The following is a 27328-nucleotide window of genomic DNA, read 5'->3' on the forward strand; positions in this document are numbered from 1 at the left end:
AACTTTTTAACTTCTTATAAATTCTGCATCGACACCCCTATTGTGCGATTTTGTTGGACTATCGTTTTTTTGGTAATCGCTTATAAAAAAAATCGTTTAATATCTTATCGATTTCCTATTCACTCTCGATACTCACATCACAACAAACCCAATACGACACGAAACAAGTAAATTTTTAATTTGAAGAAAGTTAATATTACTCAAAAAAACAAAAGACTACAAGACAAGTCTATTAACAACAAACAAAAACAAATGAAAGGTATGGCAAATAAAGGTGACATTGCCTTTTTGAACAAAGAAGACAAAATTAATAATGAATCGAAATTTTTTGTAAAAAAATGAAAACCAAAAAACTTTTTCTCTATACTTAATAGTAAAAATTTATATATATTGCTAATAATTCTTAAAACATTTGTCTTTGTCTCCTGCTTTTTCAATATCTGGCAAACGTTTTCTATTGGAAAAATAACAATTAAAAAACATCAATTGATTGCTGACTGTGCTGTATTCATATATGTGTATACGAATATATGCGTAAATACATATAATTTTTGTTCCTGCTGTTTGTGGGGCTTGGGGCTGAAACGACCAACAAAAAAAAAAACACAAAAATAACAACAAACAAAAACAACTTTTACTGTGACGTTTCTGTTTGGCAACAACCACGACCTGTCAATATTCACGTCACAACTGGTGCTACTGCTGCTGCTGCGCTGCTGTGTGTTCTGGCTTAATACTGCGACGCTGTTGCTTTTTGCATTGTATTTTGTTGGAGGTGTTAAAAAATTGCATTGTTTTTTAAATCTGTCACCTCTGGTCAACAAAACACAACAACAAATGCTATATACATACGTTTGTACTTCACTTTAGAAAAAGGTCTAAAAACTACTACAAAATCATTTAACAATAAACGAATAAAGATACATTGAAAGAAGATCTTTGAGGCGAATTACTATATATGTATACCGAAACTTAAGATTAAAACGTCTAAAAGCAAAGAAAAACTTTGGCTGTTCCATCCACAAAAAAAGAACTTGTTTATTTTAAGCACAGCTTATTACAACAATATATTGCAGCAGCTATTTTGCACGATTGTGTGCTCTTGCACACAACAGCAAGCTTTACGGGTTTCGATTGAACTAACTCGGCTGGCAGCCTGAAAGCTTCCGGAAAGTGTGTGTAACAACCCTTTGTCCTCGCTGTTGGATATGAATCGTCGTACCTCGGCAAAATGGGAAGAACTGCCATCATTGGTACTTGGCCAGATATACGAATACTTGGAGCCACATGATCGTCTAAATGCCAGCCAAAGCTGTAAGCATTGGCGTAGTGTAATATTCCAAAAGAGGTAAGTTGGATATAATGATTTTAAGACATTTTAATATAGTTAGATTTATTTATTTATCTAGCTTGCAATTAATCACATAGCACCTGTTATGCAAAAGTGTAGTAAAACTAAATTTCGTTTGTGATCAATGTATGGTTACATGGAAAATGAAAAAACTTGAAAATCGTTTGAGTGATTGAATGTTTATAATATACCCATACACTTGAACCTATAGCAAGCGCAGAAATGCACACTTAATATAAAATGTATAGGATTACAGTTTAAAACAAGTTATAGTCCGATTTGGACCACAAATGAATTGAGAGATAGGTTTAATGGGATCTGTATCAAGCTATTGATCGATTCAGACCATGTTAGACAGTTATGTTGAAGGTCATGAAATAATTCGTTGTAAATTTCAGCCAAATCGAATGACAATTGCGCCCTCTAGAGGCTCAAGAAGTCGAGATCCTAGATCGGTTTATATGGCAGCTATATCAGGTTATGAACCGATTTGAATCATACTAAACACGGTTGTTGGAAGTGATACCAAAACACTACGTGCAAAATTTCAGTCAAATCGGACGAGAATTGCGCCCTCTAGAGGCTGAAGAAGTTAAAACCCAAGATAGGTTTATATGGCAACTATATCAAAACATAGACCGATTTGAACCATACTTAGCGCAGTTGTTGGAAGTGATACCAAAACACCACGTGCAAAATGTCATTCAAATTGGACGAGAATTGCTCCCTCTAGAGGCTCAAGAAGTCAAGACCCAAGATCGGTTTATATGGCAGCTATATCAAAACATGGACCGATTTGGCCCATTTACAATCCCAACCGACCTACACTAATAAAAAGTGCTTTCGACAGACAGACGGACGGACATGGCTGGATCGACTTAAAATGACATGACGATCAAGATTATATTGGGTTGCCCAAAAAGTAATTGCGGATTTGTCATATAGTCGGCGTTGACAATTTTTTTCACAGCTTGTGACTCTGTAATTGCATTCTTTCTTCTGTCAGTTATCAGCTGTTACTTTAAGCTTGCTTTAGAAAAAAGGTGTAAAAAAGTATATTTGATTAAAGTTCATTCTATGTTTTATTAAAAATGCATTTACTTTCTTTTAAAAAATCCGCAATTACTTTTTGGGCAACCCAATATATACTTTATGGGGTCTCAGGTTTTACAAACAGAACGACAAAATTAGAATATCCCCATTCTATGGTGGGTATAAGAGAATTACGTGTTACCGTAACCATGATATCTATAGATTAACTACACAGGTGGTTAGCATGGGCAACTCAAAGAAGTGTACTGTCTCCACAAATTAGAATTATAGCCATTACGAATTTGTTATTGTCTCGGGAAGAAATGTGGTGTTAAAAATAGTTTTTCTTGTTTTAAAAACTCAGCAACTTTTTCGCCCATATTTTTTTAAATCCACATTTGCCTGATCATGATGTATGGAATTGCTAATGAAAAATTATGTTTTTATTATTTAATTTCAATAAAACGTAAATTTTTCAAAATTAAAAACGGTGTACCTATTTATATGACCACCACTGTATATTCAATTCAAAAGGAGATACCTTCATTTAATTTTACATAAATACGAGAGATGCTCATGGATTTCTATGATCAATGTCTAATTTTGTTCATTGGTTATGTGGCTTTTCGCAAAGGTTATAAGCCACCACACTTTTACCAGTTTTGGATTTTTATGTTTAAAAAGAAAGAAAAAACTAAAAATGTTTCACAAAAGTTGTTTGTGCGTGACCTTTTTCAATATTTAAATAGAATAAACATAGTTTTAGTTATTAATAGGCAAAAGTTCATATTATTTTTGAGGAAAAAAGTCAAACAGTCATCACCCTACCAATCAATTCAGGTTGATGTATTACACTATATCGCCATAACGCATCTGGTCTTAAACAGCTTTACTATCAATCCATCGGCTTCTGCTGCCTCAATATTCTTTAGACTTATTCTTTGACTTTATCGTCATCACAAAAATTCGCATATGAAGGTGGTGATCCTCGTCTAGCTCCCATAGGTGAGCAAGATAGGTCTGGCCCATGGGATCGATCGCTGTGGAAAAGTGGTGGATTGGTTTGTAGGTATTCTTTGTACCGTTACATTAGGATAGCAACGAGATAGCTATGAGCACCACACAGACAGGAACTTTGAGCTTCAGTCTGTATGGTGATTATCGTAAACACGAGGAGCTAAGCTGATAGCTACCTGACGTGTGCACAGCTTGCGGATAATGGAATGCTCCATTCTACAACTGCAGTAGTGGAAAATTTGCGATAGCGAGTAGAGTCTCAGTGTGTGGTCGGACGGCACCTGCTCTTGCTTAAATACTGAGTGTCTATGATGCTTAATATGACAAGGCGAGATATTGGCGCCTTTATGGTGATACCGTTTCCGCGGCGATTGGTTCAATGAACCGGAATAAGATGGTTCACCTAGGAAGTTGGACGAGGATCGCTACCTCTACATACAAATGTAGCTATAGCAATTACCAAAAGTTTCGAAAAATATTTTCTTCATATCATAGGTCCATTTTTTGCGTTTTTGAATTAAATGACTATGATGTCTAAAAGACCCGAACCCAATTTCAACTGTTATAAAACATTGTGTTGTTATAAAATTTTTTAAATATCAGCATTTTAAATTCAAATATCGTAATTTTTTTTAACGAAAATTGTATTCCAAAACTAACAGACAACGGGCAGCAAGCAGCTGGTTGCTAAACTTGTAATTCTTTTCTAAACAAATTTCTCTTTCATTCATTCACTTTTAACACACTACATCCCCCCCCCCCCCCCCAACCACAATCTTGTCATTGCAGACAAGTATGTGCGGTAATATGTCTTTGTAGTCGTAATTTTCTTGTACGTGTGCTTTTGTTTATATTTCAAGGTCATTCATGTTTTTATGGCTGTTTTATTTTGTTACATACATTCGTTGACTAACGTTTATTTATATCGGGATGTGAAACACCACTTGTAATGTTCAACATATAATTTTCGTAATGGAAAAACTATGACCATAGGTAAGGAATATATTTTTATAGCCTATGCCTTCTTCAAGTTTAAGAAAACTGTTTAATTTTTTTTGTTTTTGAAATTTATATTCTCGATTGCTTAAGAAGTCAGCAAATTTATAAATTAAATCAATAACATCTTCCAGGACTTATTTTTTAAACTACAATTGAAACCCCCTGTCTAGAAAATGAGGAAACACTTAAAAAATTTCGATCATCCCTAATAAACACCAATATTTGATACAAGACAATTAGACGACTTTTTCGATGATGATGATGGTGGTGGTGATGATGATGCCATTAATGAATTTGTTGACAAATGCGCAAAAACAAGTAAAGACTTATGTCGATGATGGGAACAAAGAAATGACTTACAATTTGTTTCTTAATTTTAACTAGATATACCAAAATTTTTAAGGCAATGTGTGTTTGTTTGTTTTTTGCGTATAGACTCAAAAACGGCTAACCGATTTTTTTTTTTAATTTTCACGGATTTTCTGGGATGGTATGGAAGGAATAATAGACTATATTCTTTTATATTTTTATTTTATAATCGGATAGGAATTGCTCCCTGCAGAGCAAGTCAAGACCCCAGATCGGTTTAGATGACAGTTATACCAGGATATGGAACGATTTGAACCATACTAAGCACATCAGTTGAAAGTCATTACAAAACATCTCATGCAAAATTTCACCTAAATTGGATAATAATTGTGCCGTCTAGTGGCTCAACAAGTCAAGACCTCAGATCGGTTTATATGGCAGCTATATCAAGTTATTGACCGATTGCAACTATTCTTAGCACAGTTGTTGAAAATCATAAAAAAACCACCTCATGCAAAATTTCAGCCAAATCGGATAATAATTGCGCCCTCTAGTGGCTCAAGAAATCAAGACCCCCAGATCGGTTTATAAGGCAGCTATGTCAGGTTATGGGCGGATTTGAACTATTCTTAACACAGTTGTTGGAAGTCATAACTTAACACCACGTGCAAAATTTCCGCCAAATCGGATAATAATTGCGCACTCTTGTGGCTCAACAAGTCAAGACCTCAGATTGGTTTATATGGCAACTATGTCAGGTTATGGACCGAATTGAACTATTCTTAACATAGTTGTGGGAAGTCATAACAAAACATCACGTGCAAAATTTCCGCTAAATTGGATAATATAATAATAAAACACTTCACGAACATTTCTGACAAATCGGATAAGAGTTGTGCCCTCTAGGGGCTCAAGAAGTCAAGATCCCAGATCGATTTATATGGCAGCTATATCTAAACGTGGGTGGTATAGCCCATTTGACTTCTTGAGCCGCTGAAAGCCGCAATTTTTGTCCGATTTGTCTAAAATGCATGATGTTTTGTTATGATTTCCAACAACTGTGCCAAGTACGGTCCAAATCGGTCTATAACCTTATATAGCTCCCATATAAACCGATCTCTCGATTTGACATATTGAGCCTTTACAAGCCGCAATTTTTGTCCGATTTGGCTCTAATTGCATATAGTGTTCTGTTATGACTTCCAATATTTGCTAAGTACGGCTCAAATCGGTCTATAACCTTTCATAGCTCCCATATAACCGATCTCCCGATTTGACTTCTTGAGCCCTTACAAGCCGCAATTTTAGTCCGATTTGGCTAAAATTTTGCATATAGTGTTATGTACGACTTCCAACAACTGTGCCAATTACGGTCCAAATCGGTGTATAAACTGATATAGCTCCCATATAAACCGATTTCCCGATTTGACTTATTGAGCCATTACATGACGCAATTTTTGTTCAATTTTGTTAAAATTTTGCATATGGTGTTACGTACGTCTACCAACAACTGTGTCAATTACGGTCCAAATCGATCTAGAACCTGGTATAGCTCCCATATAAACCGATCTCCAGATGTGACTTATTGAGCCTTTACAAGCTGCTATTTTTTGGGGGGGGTTCAGCCACCCCCAAAGAATCTGTAGCCCTCCAGAATTTTCTTCAGCATACTAAAGGGTGATTTTTTTTGAGGTTTGGATTTTCATGCATTAGTATTTGACAGATCACGTGGGATTTCAGACATGGTGTCAAAGAGAAAGATTCTCAGTATGCTTTGACATTTCATCATGAATAGACTTACTAACGAGCAACGCTTGCAAATCATTGAATTTTATTACCAAAATCAGTGTTCGGTTCGAAATGTGTTCATTCACCGTAACGTTGCGTCCAACAGCATCTTTGAAAAAATACGGTCCAATGATTCCACCAGCGTACAAACCACACCAAACAGTGCATTTTTCGGGATGCATGGGCAGTTCTTGAACGGCTTCTGGTTGCTCTTCACCCCAAATGCGGCAATTTTGCTTATTTACGTAGCCATTCAACCAGAAATGAGCCTCATCGCTGAACAAAATTTGTCAAAATTTGAACACATTTCGAACCGAACACTGATTTTGGTAATAAAATTCAATGATTTGCAAGCGTTGATCGTTAGTAAGTCTATTCATGATGAAATGTCAAAGCATACTGAGCATCTTTCTCTTTGACACCATGTCTGAAATCCCACGTGATCTGTCAAATACTAATGCATGAAAATCCTAACCTCAAAAAAATCACCCTTTAGTATATCAGTACCACTTCTACGGATGGTTCGGCATTTCCTTCGTCGCCATTTTTTTAAATGCGTTTTGACAGTTGTTGTTCGCGCCAAAAGTCGAAGCCAGTACTAGGCTTAAAACTTTTTGCCCGTCAGTACACTTTCCCAAGAGCAAGGGTTGTTTTAGTACCCTTTCCTAAGAGAAAGAATAGTTTAGTTGTTTTAGTAGCCGTTCCCAATTAAAAGGGTACTTTTAGTAATATTCCCAAGGGAAGGGTGGTTTTAGTACCCTTTCCTAAGAAATGCTAATTTTAGTTCCATTTTCCAAGAGAAATGGTAGTTCTAGTCTCTTTCCCAAGAGAAAGCGTAGTTTAGTTGTTTTTGTAGTTTTTCTCAATAAAAAGGACAGTTTTAGTAACATTCCCAAGAGAAAGGGTAGTTTGAGTACCCTTTCTCTTGAGTAACCTTTCCTAAGAAAAAGGTAGTTTGAGTACCCTTTCCTAAAAGAAAGAGTGGTTTTAGTACCCTTGTCCAAGACAAAGAGTAGTTTTAGTACCCTTTCCTAAGAGAAAGGGTAGTTTTGGTACCCTTTCTCTTGAGAGAACGGATAGTTTTGGTACCCTTTCTTAAGAGAATGGGTAGTTTTAGTAACCTTTATCTCGAGAAAATCCAGTTTTAGTTTCCTTTTCTGCGAGAAAGGGTTGCTTTAGTACCCTTTCCCAAGAGCAATGTTTGTTCTTTGACAAGAGAAAAGTAGTTTCAGTATCCTTTCATAAGAGAAAAGGTAATTTTAGTACCATTTCCCAATAAGAAGGGTAGTTTTAGTAACTTTCTCAAGAGAAAGGGTAGTTTGAGTACCCTTTCTCTTGGGAACGGGTAGTTTTAGTTCCCTTCTCTTAAAGAAAAGATGTTTGTTGTACCCCTTCCAAAGAGAAAGGGTGGTTTTTGTACCTAGTTCTAAGAGAAGGGGTAGTTTTAGTACCCATTTCTAAGAGAAAGGGTAGTTTTAGTAACCTTCCTTAAGAGAAAGCTTAGTTTTGGTACTCTTTCTTAAGAGAAAGGCTAGCTTTGGTACCCTTATTTAAGAGAAAGGTTAGTTTTAGCATCATTTCTTTCTTGTTTGCACTCGGATTTCATTCCATCCCCTTTTTCACCGCACTGCGGTACACATTATTTGAATATGTATGCTCTTTCCTACACTTTGTTAATTGTTAGAGCAACACACAATGACCTAAGGTTGTTGTTGTAGCAGCCCTTGCCCATGAAGGACTCCATCGGGTCTATCCGGTACGTACAACCGGCTGCCATGGCATTGCCATGGGTTGTTGTAGCGGTGTGTTGTACGCTGAGGCGGCAACTCTTGCCGATCAAAGACTCAATCGGGCCAATCCGATACGTACAACCGACTTTCATAGGATTGCATGAGTTGTTGTTGTAGCCACATTTTCATGTGCAGGTGGCGATCCTCGTCAAGCTCCTGTGGGTGAGCAAGTTCTCGTTTCGGTCTAAAGGACCAATTGGCGCGGGCCATTGGTTATTTAAAGGCGCCAATAACTCGCCTTGTCATATCGAACATCATAGGCATTCAGTATTTGTGCAAGAGCCGGTGCCACCCGACCTCTCATTGAGACTCTGCGCTCGATATCGCTGATTTTCAGCGACTGCCGTTGCAGCTACTCCGTATGGGGCATTCTACTATCCGCAACCTGTGGTAGCTCGCAGCTAAGCTTCTCGTGACAGCAATGGATGTTTTATCACTTTTATACAACATTTGATGTCGAATTTTTTATAAATTGTGACCTTGTGGCCATGCTACGAAAAAAGTATTTATATACATATCGCTTGACTAACAATATTACTATATAAGTGCCTTTATCTGAATTCCATACGATCTTTACTGGCCCACAAAGTCTTTCTAAAATGACTTTATTTCCGCCCGATATTCTCATGATGTCCGATTTAGGAGTGTTTACGGTGGTGACGTGGTCCCCTAGACACTTGGCCCTCAATAAAATGTCAGCATCGTGTTTTTGTCTCAAATACCATTTATTTAAACCCCATATTGCCATTGGTTTAAGTAGAGTATATAGGATAAGGCATCCCCCAAACATTTGCCCCCAAAATTGGTTATCAAATTAGTTTTCCCAGCTTCAAATACCTTTCATTTGAGCCACGTAATGGCATGGTCGGCAAATTTTTAACCTTTGGGGGGTTTTTGGGGAAAGAGCGGTGCCCCAAATACATGGTCCCACAGTTGGATATTCGTATTCAAATCCCAAATACCTTTATTTGAACCCCATATTGCGATGGTGAGTAAATAATTGCTATTTGTGGTCTATTTTGGGAAAGCGGTAGACCCCCAGAAAATTAGTCCCGGAAGTGGTTATCAATTCTATATGAGCCCCACATTGACATGGTCGGTAAATATGCCCGATCTAGGGGTGTTTTGGGGAGTGGGGTGATCCCCCAAACACTAAGCTCATTTATTTCAACCCCACATTGGCATTGGCCTCGAAATTTAAAATCAAATTCGTTTTCTAATCTCAAATACCTTTCATTTAAGTCCATTATTGCAAAAGTCAGCAAATATGTCCGGTTTGGGGTATGGGCCCCAAAAACGCCAATCAATATCGAGCTCCAATGTCTTGAAGTCCCAAATTGTCCCCCAGAAACTTGGTCCCACATTTGGATAGCAAATTCGTATTCTATTGGGTTGCCCAAAAAGTAATTGCGGATTTTTCATATAGTCGGCGTTGACAAATTTTTTCACAGCTTGTGACTCTGTAATTGCATTCTTTCTTCTGTCAGTTATCAGCTGTGACTTTTAGCTTGCTTTAGAAAAAAGTGTAAAAAAAGTATATTTGATTAAAGTTCATTCTAAGCTTATTAAAAATGCATTTACTTTCTTTTAAAAAATCCGCAATTACTTTTTGGGCAACCCAATACTTTCATTTGAGTCCCATATTGCCATGGTGGGTTAATATGTCCGATTTATGGGTGTTTTGGGGGTTGGGGTGGTCCCCCAAACACTTAGTCCGACAATTGGATATCAGATACGTTTTCTAATATTAAATACCTTTCATTTGAGTTCCATATTGTCGTGATTGGTCTATATATATTTTGTAGGTTTTGCGGGGTGGGGCGTCCCCCCAGGTACCCCATCCGAAATTTGAATACCAAATTTTTGTTTTTAGGTTACTATAAGAGAGCACACAAAATCGCATCACCCATCTCCGAGATCTGGCGTTTCTGAATATTAGGATAAGGGGGAGGGTCCGCTCCCCCTTCAGATATCAAAAAATGTATGACCCTTTTTTCACCACGTCGCATCATTATGCACCATCTGTGATTTTTATTCTGATCCATCTGATTTTTATATATAAGATTACATATCTACATAATCATCTATACGAAATCTTTGTTTCATATCTTTTCAGATTCTTTGTAAATTTTAAACTTAAACTTAATATTGACAACGATCGTCAGTGTAAATTTTTCCGCCATACTCTCTACAATCTGACGAAGGAGCTTATTATAATTTTTGATTTTATAAATGTGTTCCACATTGAAAAAATACGACGCATCTTATATAGGTAATTATTTTGTAACTTCTAACGTCTTCTTTGATTCATTTTTATATACACTTTAAAGAATTGCACGATGTGATAATTTACAAGGTTTACGTTTTCAAACGAATAATGTTGGTTTAATGCCACCGGGTGATATCAGCGAAGAAGGTCTAGTCGATATAGAACAGTAAGTAAAAAATGAAATTTTGTACTTAAATCATGTTTTAGCAATTCAGTAAGTCTATGGCTGGTATATTTTCTGGATTTGATTTTGTTTTTGACTAATTTTGTTGATTTTCTTCCCACTTTTTCCAGACTATTTGTTGAACCATTGAAAGTATTTTTAAATCGCAAGAAGACCTCTTGCATTATTTTGGATTTAGGTGCAATTGAAGCTTTAACATACTATGGTTTAGACTTCCTGAAATCTTTGAGCCGGCCTCAAGACCTAAAACAGCTAACATTGGCCTCCATCAAATATGATCCTAGTCACTATCCCATGTTTCCAATGGAAAATAGCCTCCTACAGAAATGTTCATCACTGCAAGTGCTCTCACTCGATTATGATACTCTCAACGAAGAGCTTTTGCATGTATTGAAATTTTTGCCTCTAAAGAAATTCTTGATTTGTGTTCATGGTTTGGATCGTCATCATGCCGGCATATCTGAAAGAGCATGGGCCGAATTTTCGGCTAATTTTACAAATCTCGAGTTGATTGTAACACTCGTGTATGCCTTTGAAGCCGTTGAAGTGCTTCAATTGCGCATATTGCGACAGAATATGCCCATAACACATTTAAGAGTATTGTTTTGTGATTACGTAAGTATACTAAACATATACATGTTTGCAATGAGTTATATATTAAAATATTGATCTTTCCTAGATGAACGTTGAAGCATTGGACTGGATATCACTTAATAACAGTGCCACTTTGAAAAGTATACAATGGATTGATTCCGTAAGTAATGTTCTGTGAAGCTTAAACCTACAACGGGTTTTTTCACCAAATATATGTAAAAGCAAGCTCATGTTGTCAGAATGAATGAAGAAGCTCCACCAAAGCAGTCTTTTGAAGACCAAACCGGCAAGACCAAAAGCCCTTTGGAAATATGAAGTGGTGGGGGACACCTCGAAACTTGGTGTCAGAGATTTTAGAATGAGCGCAGAAGATCAAGGCGTTTGGAACGCTATTCTACGTTCGGCTAGTGGAACAAACATTCTGTCATAGCCAATTAAAGAAGAAGAAGATTTGTAAAAGCTCTTGCACAAAATCTACAAAATCAAATTTCTGATTTCTAGGCGCATAGTTGACCTTTTGGTATAGTGTTTTAGGGTGTTGTCTTAACGTTTTCACAGGATTTTAATTGATGACTTATTTTCGAAATGCTGCTCTTCGTCCAACAAATTTCGACGAAAATTAAAATTTCAACCATAAAAATCAAAAATCGACAAATTTTCTCTGAAAATCAAATGTCTTCAAATATCTTATTTCGACGAAATTTTCTTTACAAATTAATCATACATGTGTGTATTTTAGTCGAGCTGAATGACCAATCGAATGTTACTTTTGGTTGAAAAGATGGTGCAGATATTTATCCGCTCATGCCTCTTTGGACATAGACCTAAGCTAGTAATTGGCTTGTTATGCACTCTAAATACAAAAAAAAGCTACCTCGAAAAAGAAAATCTAAGTTAGGACTTCCGTGCTACTTACAAAATCCTTAATTATTTTCCATGCCACTCCTCTAAGTTGGTTCATATCGGCTATTGTGTCCCCACCTAAGTACCGGTATCTGTTAGACACGAAATCCGGGCAATGACAAAGGAAATGCTCCAACGTCTCATCATCTTGCCCTACACATGCTATAAGTGAGCTCGTAGTCGTATAATATCTATACTGACCTCGTTCTTACTTTCTTTCAGTAATAGCCTCGTGAACATCGAAATTCGAAGAAATTTTCGTTGAAAATTAAATTTCGACGAAATTTTCGATGAAAATAAAATATTGACGATTAAATTTCACAATTTTTGTTTGTTTCTCTTTCGGATGATCGGAGATGCAAATGGAAAAGGAAAGCCAAAGATATTGGGTTGCCCAAAAAGTAATTGCGGATTTTTCATATAGTCAGCGTTGACAAATTTTTTCATAGCTTGTGACTCTGTAGCATTCTTTCTTCTGTCAGTTTTCAGCTGTTACTTTTAGCTTGCTTTAGAAAAAAAGTGTAAAAAATTATATTTGATTAAAGTTCATTCTAAGTTTTATTAAAATTGCATTTACTTTCTTTTAAAAAATCCGCAATTACTTTTTGGGCAACCCAATAGCAACACACACCAACCACTATGGGACGCGTTTCGTCTTTGGTTAGAAGACTTTTCAACCATATTAGGTGTGATGGCTTCAAGGGCCGTGCGTTGGTATGTTGCATTTGAATCGTATTAACAGCGAAAATGCATCTATGATACAATTGCCACATAAACCACATCAAATTTCGATGAAATTTTCTAGAAAATAAAATTTCGAGAAAATCTTATATATATCAAGTAAAAGCGTGCTGAGTTCGGCCGGACTTGTATTCTGTTAAAATATGGGAGCTTTATTTGGTTATAAACCGATTTGAACAATAATCGACACAGTTGGTTAAAGTCATAACAGAACCATACATGCAAAATTTCAGCAAAATCGGATGAAAATTAAGACTTCCAGGGGCTCAAGAAGTCAAATCGGGAGATCGGTTTAAATGGGAGCTATATCAGGTTATAGTCCGATTTATAGATCGGGTGGTGCAATTCAAGCGAACATTTTTTTCTCTTTTCTAAAACCAAAAATTTGGTTTGCGAATTTCGGATGGGGTACCTAGGGGGGCTGCCCCAACCCCAAAACCCAGAAAATATATTTAGAGGCCAATCACGACAATATGACACTCAAATGAAAGGTATTTGAGAATGGAAAACGAATCTGATATTCAAATATGGAGTGAAGTGTTTGGGGAGCTGCCCCATCCTCAAAACACCCCTAAATCGGGCATATTTACCGACCACAGTAATATGGGGCTCAAATAATAGGTATTTGGGAGTAGAGCACGAAATTGGATGTAGTGCTTATTGACATTTGCCTTAAATCTTTGTATGTCAAAGTGGTTGGGAAAAACATTAGCCGGAAGTCGATTCCACATACAAACGGTTCGGGCGAAATAAGAATTCTCTATATAATGCACTGTGTGGTCCGCTGGCCAATCAATTACAAACAGATGTGAGTTCCTGGAATGTCTTGTATCCCTGATCAGTAATAAGAAGACGAATATCAGACGAACACACACCATGAAAGTACCGATAAAACAGCGCCAAACAAACAACCCACTTTGCGACGATGATGAAGGGAGGCAATAAAGTTGGCTATCACTCTCCTCTGTACACGGTCCAATAGCTCCAGGGATGATTTTGAAGATCCAGCCCATACATGTGAGTTGTACTCAAATTTTCGGCCATATGAAAGTGGTGTTGATGTTAAGAAGATCAGACGGAGCGAAGTAATTCTTACGCCGTTTAAGAAAGCCTAAACACTTGAATGCTTCTTTTGACACTTCAAATACATGTTTAGCCCAACGGACCTCACTTTGTATTTTCATGCCCAGAACATCAAGAGATTCTGATTGCTCAACATCTACACCGTTGATAGACAAAGATGGTCGTAATGGGTCAGTGAATCGTTTGTGTGACAACAAACAGCACTGAGTCTTCCGTGCATTAAAATCCACTCGACTCATTCGACCCCACTCAAAAATGGCCAGCAAATCCAGGCAGAGTGTATCGTCCATAACCCGCCTCTTGTCCTCAATCTCTCGAAGACTCGGCCTATGGTCGAATGAGTACGAATGACAGAGATTACTGTCATACGCAAATGGGAAGATCAGATTCGATGTCTGACCCAAAAGATCGTTGATGGAAATAAGAAAAAGAGAAGGAGAAAGAACAGAGCCTTGGGATACCCCTGTGGTCAATTTATGCTCATTGGATGAGAACCCATCTTAACGACTCGAATAGTGCGATCTCTGAGAAAGCGAAATAAATCGAACGAAGCTATTACCGACATCAAATGCGACAAGCTTTGATAGTAGTGCGCCGTGCCAGAGTCTATCAAATGCCATGGAGATATCCAGAGCCACAACCTTACTCTCACCAAACTGGTGGTTTGAGCGACTCCAACGTTCCGACAGAAGTGCCATGAGGTCGCCCGTAAAGCGATTTCTGCGCAACCCATACTGTTGGTCGCTAAAAAGGCCATTAGACTCTAAATACCTCACATGATGGTGATTAACCATGCTCTCCATGACCTTGGGGAGAGCGGAACATATCGTAATTGGCCGATAATTCGCAGGGTTGTTTGCCTCACCCTTGCGACAAGCTTTGATAGTAGTCCACCGTGCCAGACCCTATCAAATGCTTTGGAGATATCCAGAGCCACAACCTTACTCTCGCCAAACTGGTAGATTGAGCGTCTCTAACGTTCCGACAGAAGTGCCATGAGGTCGCCCGTAAAGCGATTTCTGCGGAATCCATACTGTTGGTCGCTAAGATGCCCATTAGACTCTAAATACCTCACAAGATGGTGATTAACCTTGAAGAGAGCGGAGCATATCGCAATTGGCATATAATTCGCAGGGTTGTTTGCCTCACCCTTCTTGGATATTGGCTGAACGTTCGCAACCTACCAACGCGCCGAGAAGACTCCCGCACGATAGGCAAGGTTAAAAAGGTTGCATAATGGACGAGCGAGGATCGAAGAACACTTTTTGATATGCCGTACGGGCCCGGGGTTTTATTAACGTCTAGTTTCTTTCTGTTTTTTAATAAATGAGTATATTTCTGTTTTTTTTTTTATTTCGCAGGCCTATAAACATTCCGATAATAATACAATGGACTTATTTTTACGTACCGGCCAGGATCCACTTGTAATGATGTCATGGCGCTGCAAAAACCTAGAAGAAATCGTCATACATGGCTACGTGTTGGATCCCCATAATATAGTGGGCATTTCGCGTCTACGCGGACGTACCTTAAAACGTTTAGAGGTATCTATGATTGACAGCACTCCCAATGAAGCCAGCATGGATTCATTTATTGAGGTAGAGTTTCGGTTTACCACTATTCAAATATAAATATGATGATCAACTATATGTGAACTTTAATTCACAGGAAATCAATACATTATTAGGCCAAAAATGGGAACCATTTAATCTCAATAATATGCATCCAGCCCTTGGCTATATGCCAGTCGCTGATGATGTGCGTGATGAATATGTCTTCGATCTCATAAGACGTGATATTTCTAATTAGAAACGAAACAAAAAAAGAATATAAAACAACAACAACAACAACAACAACAGCAGCAGCAACAAAATGAAGCAGATAAACTATAGAAACATCTTAACACAAAAAAATGGAAATTTTACACAAAGAAAGCCATTAGTTCTTTACTAAAACTAATCATCTCTACAATTCTATTACACGCATACACATTAATCCAATAATTATGAACAAGTTAAGCGGAAATCCCATTACAGCTACAACAAAGCGTCACTCACCATACCATACAACAGCGAATAGTCATGCAAAGTGTACGTGAACGTGAGCCTGCTGATCCTTATACTAAATCTCATCGACATCTGTGAAATGCAGCACCAAACAAAAAAAAAAAAAACAGCAAGATTTTTAACCAAGAAAAAAATCACAAGAAATTTTGTAAGAATTAACTTTAAAACAAAATGGGTAAATATTGTTATATTATGTTTTAGGAAAAAACACAAAAACAAAAAACAACAAATCGCATGACAGTGATATATTTTTAATTAATTTTTTCCCCTTCTTAAATTATATAAACATGTTTGGGTTTTAAGTCTATATATACAATATACATGTTTTTTTTTTTTCTTATTTCTATTTAAATTTGAATCAAAACAAAAATAAGTTTCTTTATCTTTTGACATTATATGGAAAATTCTGTGTATTTATATCTAACCTACGAGTAGCCTATACGAATTTCAAAACAGAATCCAGAAACAAGCATTGCAAGTGGAACCATGTCATTAAAGGGCTGTTCAAATTTTGACGGTATATTGGTCGGTTTCTTGGTAAAAAGGTGTAAAAACATACACAAACAGAAACACAGATCTTGTTACATGGTGTAACAGCAAACGTTTAATAAAAATGAAATTCAAATATCAAATGCACAGTCCTTGCATCAAAGCCACAAATAATAGTGGTTAACGTTAGTGGTTAAGTGAGTATAGGCTGTAACCAGGGACGTAGCCAGTAGGGGGTGGGGCCCTCGGGCCGGAGCCCCACCTCCCCGGTCCTTGTATCAAAGCCGCAAATAATAGTGGTTAACATTACTATCCATACGATATCCAGGTGTGATTCTATTTCACGGCGGCGCAGATAGTGGGTGCACCTACACTGCCAGGGTATGCATAGAATTTTTGGCTTAGGCACTTACAGTACTCACTGCAACCATGAGAACCACATAGGCTGGAACCAGGGACGCAGCTCCGGCCCTTGCCCCCCCCCCCCCCCCCCAAATGATTTTGTTTAAAGGAAAAAATTTTATTTAATTTATTCTAAACAAAATTCTCATAAACATTTTTTATAATGACAAAATTTCATGTTGTTGTTGTTGTAGCAGTGTTATACACCGAGGCGGCAGCCCTTGCCGATGAAGAACTTCATCGGGTCAATCCGGTACGTACAACCGGCTGCCATAATTCATAATTATAATATGCTACAAAGACAACATTTTGCTGAGGCCGCCCTAAAATTATTTTTCTTAAGGACAAACTTGAAATGAATTTCTTAGTAAAAACAAAATTTTAATGCAATTTTTTTCTCAAAAAAAATTTAATGATATTTTTCTGGAGACAAAATTTCAGCGTAATGTTCTCTTATGACAAAACATCAGTACGGGCCGGACCCACTTTTTTTTAAATTTCTTTCTAAAAACAAAATTTTTCATTTTTCAAATGCATGTATTTTTGTGTAATGACAGACATTCTTTCTGTGACAAATTACACTTCTTCCGTACTACACATGATTTTTGTGCATCTGTTGGAAGTTGTATTGATGGCTTCGAACGATGGCTAAGACAACGGCAATGGCTCCCGCTGTTGTACCGTGTGCCCAGGTTCGAATCCTGACCGGGCTCTGCCAAATTTTTCATTTTACAAGTTTTTTTTTTGTATCGAAAGAGAAACAAACAAAAATTGTAAAAATTTCATGATCTTCGCCATAACAGGCAAAAAAAAAAACTTGTGAAATGAAAAATTCGGCAGAGCCCTGCCAGGATTCGAACCTGGGCACACGGAACACCAGCGACAGCCATTGCCGTTGTCTTAGCGTTCGAAGCCATCAATACAACTTCCAACAGATGCACAAAAAATCATGTGTACTGCGGAAGAAGTGTAATTTGTCACAGAAAGAATGTCTGCCATTACACAAAAATATATGCATTGGGAAAAGTACAGCTAATAAGCAGTGTTGTCGAGCGTGGTTAATGAGGTAATTGTATGCGTTTTCGCTATTAATACGATTCAAATACAACATACCAACGCAAGGCCTTTGAAGCCATCATACCTAATATGGTTGAAAAGTTTTCTAACCAAAGACGAAACGCGTCCCATAGTGGTTGGTGTGTGTTGCTATCTTTGGCTTTCCCCTTTTCCATTTGCATCTCCGATCATTGAGCTCGTCTCGAAAGAGAAACAAACAAAAATTGATAAAATTTTTATAAAAAAAATTATTAAATTTTTTCTAATGACTACACTTTAATGATTTTTTTTAAGGATTAACTTTCAGCGAAAAACTCTCTAAAGACAATCTAACAATTTTTTTTTACCACAAGTTTAAATTTTGCATAAATATTTTTAAAGTCTTCATTAAGCATATCTATTCCTAACAACATTTTCCTAACGTTTTTTCTATGCACAAATTACAATAAATATTTTTAAAGACACAATTTTAACCTTTTACGCCTGAACCTCGATTCAGTTGTCCAATTTCGAGGAAATTTTATCTCTGTATATAAAAACGCGTGATTGATTGACTAACTAACTGATCAACTTCCAACGTAAACGGCTAAAGCTAGAGTCATGAAATTTGGCACGAATGTTGGTCTTGGGTCACAGGCGCGCGATAAGACGGGGTTTTGTGATATTCGTACGTTTAGGTACTTAAAAAGTACGATATGTTGACTTTTTACCCAGCGCGAACGGATGGGCTAGAATTATGATTGTGGGCTCAAATTAAAGAGCGTCTCGAAAAAAAAAATAAGATTTGGTGACGAAAATTGCCCAAAATAGTACCGGAAGTTTGAAAACTAGTACGTTTAGTACCGCAATTGGTACTTTTTGGTACCTTGTTTGTTAGTAGAGCGTTAAATTTTGGAATATACTTACACTATGGCAAACTTAATTCGGATGCCAAAACAAAATGGTACGAAATAGGTGAACTTTGCATGGAGCGAACGGGTAGAGCTAGAACTTCGAAATTTGAATAATTGTTGTTGCGAAATAAAGAGGGTAGATAGAAAAAGTATGAAAAATATAATGGAAACGGAGAAAACTTACGTTTAGTACCGTATTTGGCAGTATGTACCGGACGACTAGAAGATTTTGTTGATTTTCGCACATTTTGGTACTAAAACGTACAATATGGCACCTTCATTGAGCTATAGTTCTGAAATTTTGAATACAGTTACATCTAGGCACTATGTACCGAGTGACCAGATGCTTTTTCAGATATTCGTTCATTTTGTTACTAAAATGTACAAAGTGGAACTTTATTTACAGACTGAATTGCATCTGTGACATTAGAGATACAGCTACATCTTGGCAGTATGTAACGGATGATCGGAAGATTGTTTTGATTTTTGTACATTTAGGTACTAAAACGTACAAAATGGTACTTTATTTACGGATTAAGCTAAAGACCTCAAAATTGCGTATGGTTACTTCTTGACAGTATTTATCGGCCGACTAGAGTTTTTTTTTTTAATCGTACATTTAGGCACTAAAATTTTCAAAATGTTCATTTTGTACGGATAGAGCTACAGCTATTAAAATTGCGATACAATTACATCTTGACATTGGATGTACCATCGGAGGCAGAGAGGCGACCGGTATATCCTAAATATATAAAGTAAATTGTTGAGTGTGAACATAGAGCATCGACAAGGTCTCTTCATCGAGCTCTATCGTTGGCCAAACACTTGGCTTGATTGCACGATATATGGATTGATTCCAACTCTCTTTTCGTACAGCGGATCCATGTGTTTTTCGAACGGCCCTTTCCTCGCTGTCCTTGCGGGTTCCAGTCTACGACTGTGTTTGGTAACAATGCAAAACGTTGACTTTTTCAAAGTTGATATATATTATTATCACATTAACTAACTTGAAATTCATTGAAGGCTATAAGATTGTGTACAAAACCTACAAGAAATGTCAACTGATAAAGAAAACTTTAAGAACTGAACAAGTCCATTCCTTGAACTTTATAAAAATGCAATTTTCTATTGGCATTGTGTGATACAACAAGAACTGGATTCTAATGAAAAGAAACAAAAATGATGCTTAAAAAGGTATACATACATATATTTATGGCAAAAACAAACCAATAATGGACTTGATCAGATAAAATCAACAAACCAATAAAGCTTCGATAAAATTTGCAAACGAACGCAGTCCTCATTATGAAAATAATAAAAAAAAATATTTTAATTTTTTATACAAATCATTACTTTATTACACTCAGAAAATAGAAAATAGAAACACTCTATTACACATAAATAATCCTTTTTTTTAGCAATAGTAACTAACACCTTAGATAATAGAATTTTATTAAAAGAAACAAAAACAAAAACAAACAATGAAAAATTCCTCAAGCAACAAACCCTTCCCTGAATAACAAAACAAAACCCAGGGGCCAAATGTTGCTACAAGAACAAAACAAACAGCCAGCAACATTTGAGCTTTGTAAGAAATGTATTATGAAGAAAAGACTTAAGCACTTCACAAATTGTGGCGTACAACGGCGAAATTGTGAAACCTGCTATAAAAAAAAACAAATAAAAGAAAACAACCAACCAACAAACAAACAAATGCAACAAAAACAAACTAAATTTGTATTAAAAAAAAATCAACAACAACAACAACTAATTACAAAAACAAGCAAAAACATCAAACTGTGATTAAAAATGAAAGCCATCTTACATAGAAACAAAAACAAAAAACGAATAAACAAACAAAACTACAACAACAACACACCACGCAGAGAGGTAGTAGAGAAAGACCACTTTAAACTTTGAAGGAAATGATCAAGAGCAATAAACAATTATTTTAGCAAATGAAAACTTCTTGTTAGAACTATTACATACATAAGAAAAGAACAAAAAATACCAATACATATGCAAAAAACCATAAAATGTATAAAACAACTTAGGCAAAAACAAGCTCTTAATACTGGATTCCTCTCGCTCTCTTATAATCTCAAACGTTAAAATCGCTCTCCATTTAACTGTCATTATACCCACCACCGAAGGATGGGGGTATATTCATTTTGTCATTCCGTTTGCAACACATCGAAATATCCCTTTCCAACCCTATAAAGTATATAAATACTTGATCAGCGTAAAAATCTAAGACGATCTAGCCATGTCTGTCCGTCTGTCTGTTGAGATCACGCTACAGTCTTTAAAAATAGAGATATTGAGCTGAAGTTTTGCATAGATTCTTTTTTTGTCCATAAGCAGGTTAAGTTGGAAGATGGGCTATATAAGACTTTATCTTGATATAGCCCCCATATAGACCGATCCGCCAATTTAGGGTCTTAGGCCAATAAAAGGCGCATTTATTATCCGATTTAGCTGAAATTTGGTACAGTGAGTTGTATTAGGCCCTGCGACATCGTTCTTAAATTTGGCCCAGATCGGTCCAGATTTGAATATAGCTGCCATATAGACTGAGCTCTCACTTTTAAGGTTTTGGGCCCATTTATTCTCCTGTCACCGAAATTTGAGACAGTAAGTTGTGTTAGGCCTCTCGATATCTTTCTGCGATTTGGCCTAGATTGATCCAGATTTGGATATAGCTGCCATATAGACCTATCCGCCGATTTAAGGTCTTAGGCCCATAAACTCCACATTTATTATCCGATTTTGCTGAAATTCGGGACATTGAGTTATGTTAAGCCACTCGTCATGCTTCTTCAATTTGGCTCAGATCGGTCCAGATTTGTATACAGTTGCCATACAGACCGATTCCTCGATTTAAGGTTTTGGGGCCGTAAAAGGCGCATTTATTGTCCAATATCGCCGAAATTTGGGACAGTAAGTTGTGTTAGGCCCTTGGACATTTTTCGTCAACTTGGACCAAATTGATTTAGATATGGATATAGCTGCCATATAGACCGATATCTCGATTTAGAGTCTTGGCCCCATAAAAGGCGCATTTATAATCCGATTTCACTGAAATTTGACACAGTGACTTATGTTAGGCCTTTCGACATCCGTGTCGTATATGGTTCAGATTGGTTTATTATTAGATATAGCTACCAAAAATACCAATATTTTGTTATACACAATTGAACAATGACTTGCACTTATTAGTATTTGGTCCAAATCGGAACATATTTCGATATAGCTGCTATGGGGCATAAGGCTTTAATTTTTCAACGGATATTGACGAAAGGTGGTTCACATATATACCTGAGGTGGTGGGTATCCAAAGTTCGGCCCGGTCGAACTTAACGCCTTTTTACTTGTTTTATTTTGTTATAGCAATCAGCAAATTTTAAATTTGTTTGTTAATATTATTACTATTTATAATAAGATCAAATACAACTCCGCAAGTGTTTCAACAGTGTATCGTAATGAAACAAGCTAAATAACGACGGCTTTGTTTTAGTTTATACATTCTATATAATAATAATTAATTTTGTTTTTAAACATAACACCATTACACATGATTTAGTTTGCAAAGTTCTTCTTCCATTTCTCTTCTTTTCCTTAAGCCTAGTACTGACTTCAAGTTTTCGTGCGAACAGCTGTCAAAACGCCCTATAAAAAAAACTTTTGCGAAATTACTACCAAGTTTTTACAAATAAGCAGTACTAAGTAAAGTAATACAAAAGAAATCATTTTGTATTACTTTTTTGTGTAAAGATAGTAGGGATATGAAAGACACTTTACCCGACCAGAAGTCTAATCCCTAGGAATTCAGAAAAAAAACCTCTGCTCCAGCATCCTCATTCAACTTGGACCAATCCGTGTATATAGCGGGACCAGAGCTAGCTAGCCCAAAGCTACCTCAAAGTCGCCATCTAAGAAAGATCAGTCCGGCAATGTCAATGCTACGTAGTCGTCCCACGCCATCGGCCTACCGCAGAACAAATGAATGCCGAAATCCGAAGAGCGCGAGTTCCTGACGCTCTCTTAGTCAAAAGACTGTACCCAACGCAACGCCCTCCATGTACAAGTGCAAAGGTCTCAGATTAAGTATCACATTCAGTACTGCTCTTGGAGCACTCCTCGTTGCCCCCGATATCAGCACCACAACAATATCTTTTACTTTCTCCATCATGAACATTATCGTAAGAAAGTTTATTAACAACTTACTTACTAAAGGCCGCCCCGGTAGCCGAGTTGGTAGCGTACTTGGATTACCAGTGCAGGGGTCATGGGTTCGATTCCCGCCAGAAGCCTTGGTCTGTCGCTACTGTGGTATCATTGAAATTGTCTGAGTCTGTAAAGAACTGCCACTCTTACCTAACCTAACCCACTTACTACAAGAAGCATTACGACAGGCCTGGGAACACCTCGGGGAGGTGTACTGTATCGTCTACTTTGGAATATAGCCATTAACAATATTTTATTGTTTCTGGAAGAAAAAGGTGTAAAAGTGGTCGCGTATGCTAACGACGTAGCAATTGCGGTTAGGGGAAAGTTTCCCAGCACTCTAAGAGATATACGTTCAGGAAACTCTACGTGCAACAGCGAAGTGGTCTAGGTGTAAATCCGTGCAAGACAGAAGTAGTTCTTCTCAGTAAGAGATACAATACAAGTTTCCTGCAGTGACACCTGTTTCCTTGGGGGCAGAGAATGTTCCATTTACTAAAAGCACACACTATCTAGGTGTTTTGTTGGACAGGAAATTGAACTCCAACTCCAACCTTTTGCAACCGCGTGTCATGCACTGGGTATATACTGCAGTTGTCAGATCCATAATGCTATATGGTCTGTGGCCTAGTGCTTCAAAAATCCAACTACTGTTCAATACTAAACCTTTATCATATGATTACAATGATGTAAACATACAACTGTTTTCTTCCAAAACAACGCTTTACACGTCAAACAAAAAAGTTGCAATTAAACAAATTTGCAACAGTGTTGGAAACATTGTGAGATTTCAAAAATGAATTCATATGATAACAATGATGTCAACATACAACTATTTTCTACCAAAACAACGCTTTACACGTCAAACAATCTCAGCAAGAGATACAAGTTTCCTGCAGTGGCACCTGTTTCCTTGGGAGCAGAGAATGCGCCATTTACTGAAAGCACACACTATCTGGGTGTTTTGTTGGACAGGAAATTGAACTCCAACACCAACCTTTTGGAAAAGGAGAGAAAGGCAACTCTTGCCTTAGACACCTGCAGGAGAGCTATTAGCAGAAGTTGGGGAGGCTTAAACCGCGTGTCATGCACTGGGTATATACTGGAGTTGTCAGATCCATAATGCTATATGGTCTGTGGGATAGTGCTTCAAAAATCCAACTACTGTTCAATACTAAACCTTTATCATATAATAACAATGATGTCAACATACAGCTGTTTTCTACCAAGTTAAATTAAACAAAAAAGTTACAATTAAACAAATTTGCAACACTGTTGAAAAAATTGTAAGATTTCAAAAATTAATTGAGGTTTAGCAACATTTTCCGCACAATCGAAGTCAGTACTAGGCTTTATTTAGTAATAAACTTCCTGTGCAATCAACATCTAAGATTTCTTTTTTTTTTTTTTGGAAACTCAACATAGCATAGCATATACGATATAAAAAAATAATCATCTACCACCATAGAATTAACTATGAGATAAATGTAATATTTTTTGGTTTTAGCTCAAATAAAAGCCATCATTAAACAAACAAAAAAAAAAATCAAAAACAAGCTCAAAACTTAAGGCATCCTTGTTATGTTGGAAAATTAAAACATTGTGATTTATGCATAAAGGCATTATTAAATGATTTTTTATTTGTTATATATTATGATTTACGAAACGAAAACAACATAAATCTGATGATAACCAACACAGAAGGTAAAATCTATGGAACCAAAAATCATATAAAGAAGGAAAAAAACACACATTAAAACAATTCCATGTTTTCTTTTTATATGGAACGCTACAACCAGAAGTATGCTAATTATTATATGTCAAAAAGAAATGTTGGAAAAGTATTTTTTATAAGAAATTAAATTAAAAAAAGAAAAAAATACAAGAATGCATGAGAGAGTGTGTGTGTGCTATTGTGATATTTATGAAAAGCAATCCCCCATAGAATGAAATATGAAGAAAGAAATATGCAGTACGAATTTTTTTACCAAGCAAAGAAAATTAAACATTGCCCTACTGTTAACCAACTACCAAAAGTTTATGGTGGTTTAACCACAATTTAAATAGAGTGTATTTGAACAATGTGTGAATCAACTTTTTTAAAGTTGATTTTTATTGAAAAAAAAAATTTTTTTTTTTTTGGTAGCGATCTTTCTTCTTTATTGATCAACTTGAAAAGTAGAACTGACTGTATAATTATTACAATTCTTATAATTTCTTAAAAACTATGCACTTGACCGCCTCATATAATTCCGGGAATCCGTTCGCTATACTATTTTATGGGAACGGCAGTTCCACACGCTTAATGTGCAGACATATTGTCAGCATTCAATCATTTACTTTATTTCGATTCTCTTTTCCAACGACTTTTGCACTTGAGAAGGTGTCTGGTGTTAACTTGTATAAAAGCATAAGTAAGACAGTTATAGCAAAGTTCTTTAACTTGAACTAAATAGCAATATAGAAAAAAAAAACAAAAATTTTCTGTTATACTCTCTTTAAACTATTTGTTAAAGTCTTTGCTTTAATTAAATTGGCTAAGAGAAAACATGACTAAAGTGCTTTGTCTTGTTATAAAGTCTGCGAACCTCTTTCCCAATGTTGCGAATGTCTCCGTTCATCCAGGGTTTTTCCTGAACTGATTTCCTTTCTCGAATAGGACAACTAGCTTCGAAAGACTCCAAAGCATCAAAACTCATGCTCTACTGCCAAATACTTTTCATTTGAGCCCCATATTGCCACGATAGGTAAATACGTCCGATTTGGAGGGGCCGGACCCCTAAACACTTATTCCCAAAATTGGACACCTGATTCGTTTTCTACTCTCAAATACATTTTATGTGAATCCCAAACTGACATAATTGGTCTATATATATGTTTCGTAGGTTTTGGTGGGGGCGGTCCCCTTAGGCATCCGACCCAAAACTTGAATACCAATTTTTTGGTTTTAGGTTATTTAAAGAGAACAAACAAAATTTCGTTTAAATCGCACCACCCATCTCAGAGATCTGGCGCTTCTGAAAATTAGGGTAAGGGAAGGTAAAAAAGCGTTCCCTTAAAATTACCCCAGGAACACGAATATGAAGTCCGAATATGACAAAAAAGTAAATTAAAAATTGTCACAAATTGTGTTGGGGATAGGGCCTTTTAAAATTTGGAGCCACATTTTGGAAGAATTTATCCAAAAAATCAAAAAATGCGCGGAAAAGCCTTATTACATTATTAATGAAAAGAGGAACAATTTTGCGCGATTTTATTGACAACATTTTTCACCTCCAGCGCTATTTTCAAAAAAAAAATAAAAACATTGAGTCTGCGGCTCTTTTTCCAAAAAGGCGTATGGAGTTCATGGACGGTTATTTGGCAAAATTTGATTTTTTTTAAGATGTAAGGCCCTTTTGCCGAATTTTGGCGAATGGCCGGCAAATCATATGACCCCATAAACCCTCCTCCACTAGTTTAGCAAGAATCAGATTCAGATTGTGATTTGGAGGATTCAAATTTGAAAAATATTAATCCACTGAATAATAATTCAGTTTTTTTCAATGGACGTAATGAAAGCGCACTATCAATAGTGGTCCTATGCTGGAACTGCCAACCTGGGACCGCTTTCGCATTACTCCGGGTGTTCGAACTCCTTGGTAAGGCTTTTTTCCTGCCATTACATCGTGGATGTAGGCTACGTACCTGGGGCCGAATTACCGCATACGTGATCGAGTGCACTTTCATATCCAATGAAATTTCAACTCGTATTTAATAAAAGTAATAGCACTTGTATATCTTATTTTTTGTCAATGTTCTTATTAATAATAATTGATTTAAACATTCGCGATCTTAAAATTTAAAAAGTCCCGTTCAATAAAAAGATACATAATTCACAACAGAGAGATTACGAACGATTTTAATCGTTCACGTATGCGGTAATTCGGTCCCCGGTCCACTTCTCATGTGTTTCCATCATCTTAGCCATCACGTCTTGTATACCCATGTCAGTTAGCGTAGGTAAATTGGGGTTATACCCAATACTTTCCCAATGTTGTGTGTTTACACTTTCTTCTACCTTTCAAGAAATTTCACATACTACGTTTCAATGCATGAGATGATGCGAAAGGTGTATCTGCCTTGAATTGTCTCT

At 36.6% G+C, this 27328-nt stretch overlaps 1 protein-coding gene across 1 annotated transcript; it reads left to right on the forward strand.

The window, feature by feature from the left end:
* Window positions 1-139: 139 nt before the first annotated feature.
* LOC106084678 (F-box only protein 33) lies at window positions 140-16446 on the forward strand. The gene is made up of 8 exons (XM_013248553.2): window positions 140-259; window positions 871-1348; window positions 10403-10558; window positions 10617-10721; window positions 10850-11354; window positions 11419-11493; window positions 15422-15658; window positions 15729-16446. The coding sequence occupies exons 2-8, from the start codon at window positions 1209-1211 to the stop codon at window positions 15867-15869; spliced, it is 1359 nt and encodes a 452-aa protein (XP_013104007.2). The 5' UTR covers window positions 140-259; window positions 871-1208; the 3' UTR covers window positions 15870-16446.
* The last annotated feature ends 10882 nt before the right edge of the window (window positions 16447-27328 follow it).

This window comes from Stomoxys calcitrans, chromosome 1 (assembly GCF_963082655.1).
Source record: "Stomoxys calcitrans chromosome 1, idStoCalc2.1, whole genome shotgun sequence".
In the NCBI taxonomy this organism is placed as follows: domain Eukaryota; kingdom Metazoa; phylum Arthropoda; class Insecta; order Diptera; family Muscidae; genus Stomoxys; species Stomoxys calcitrans.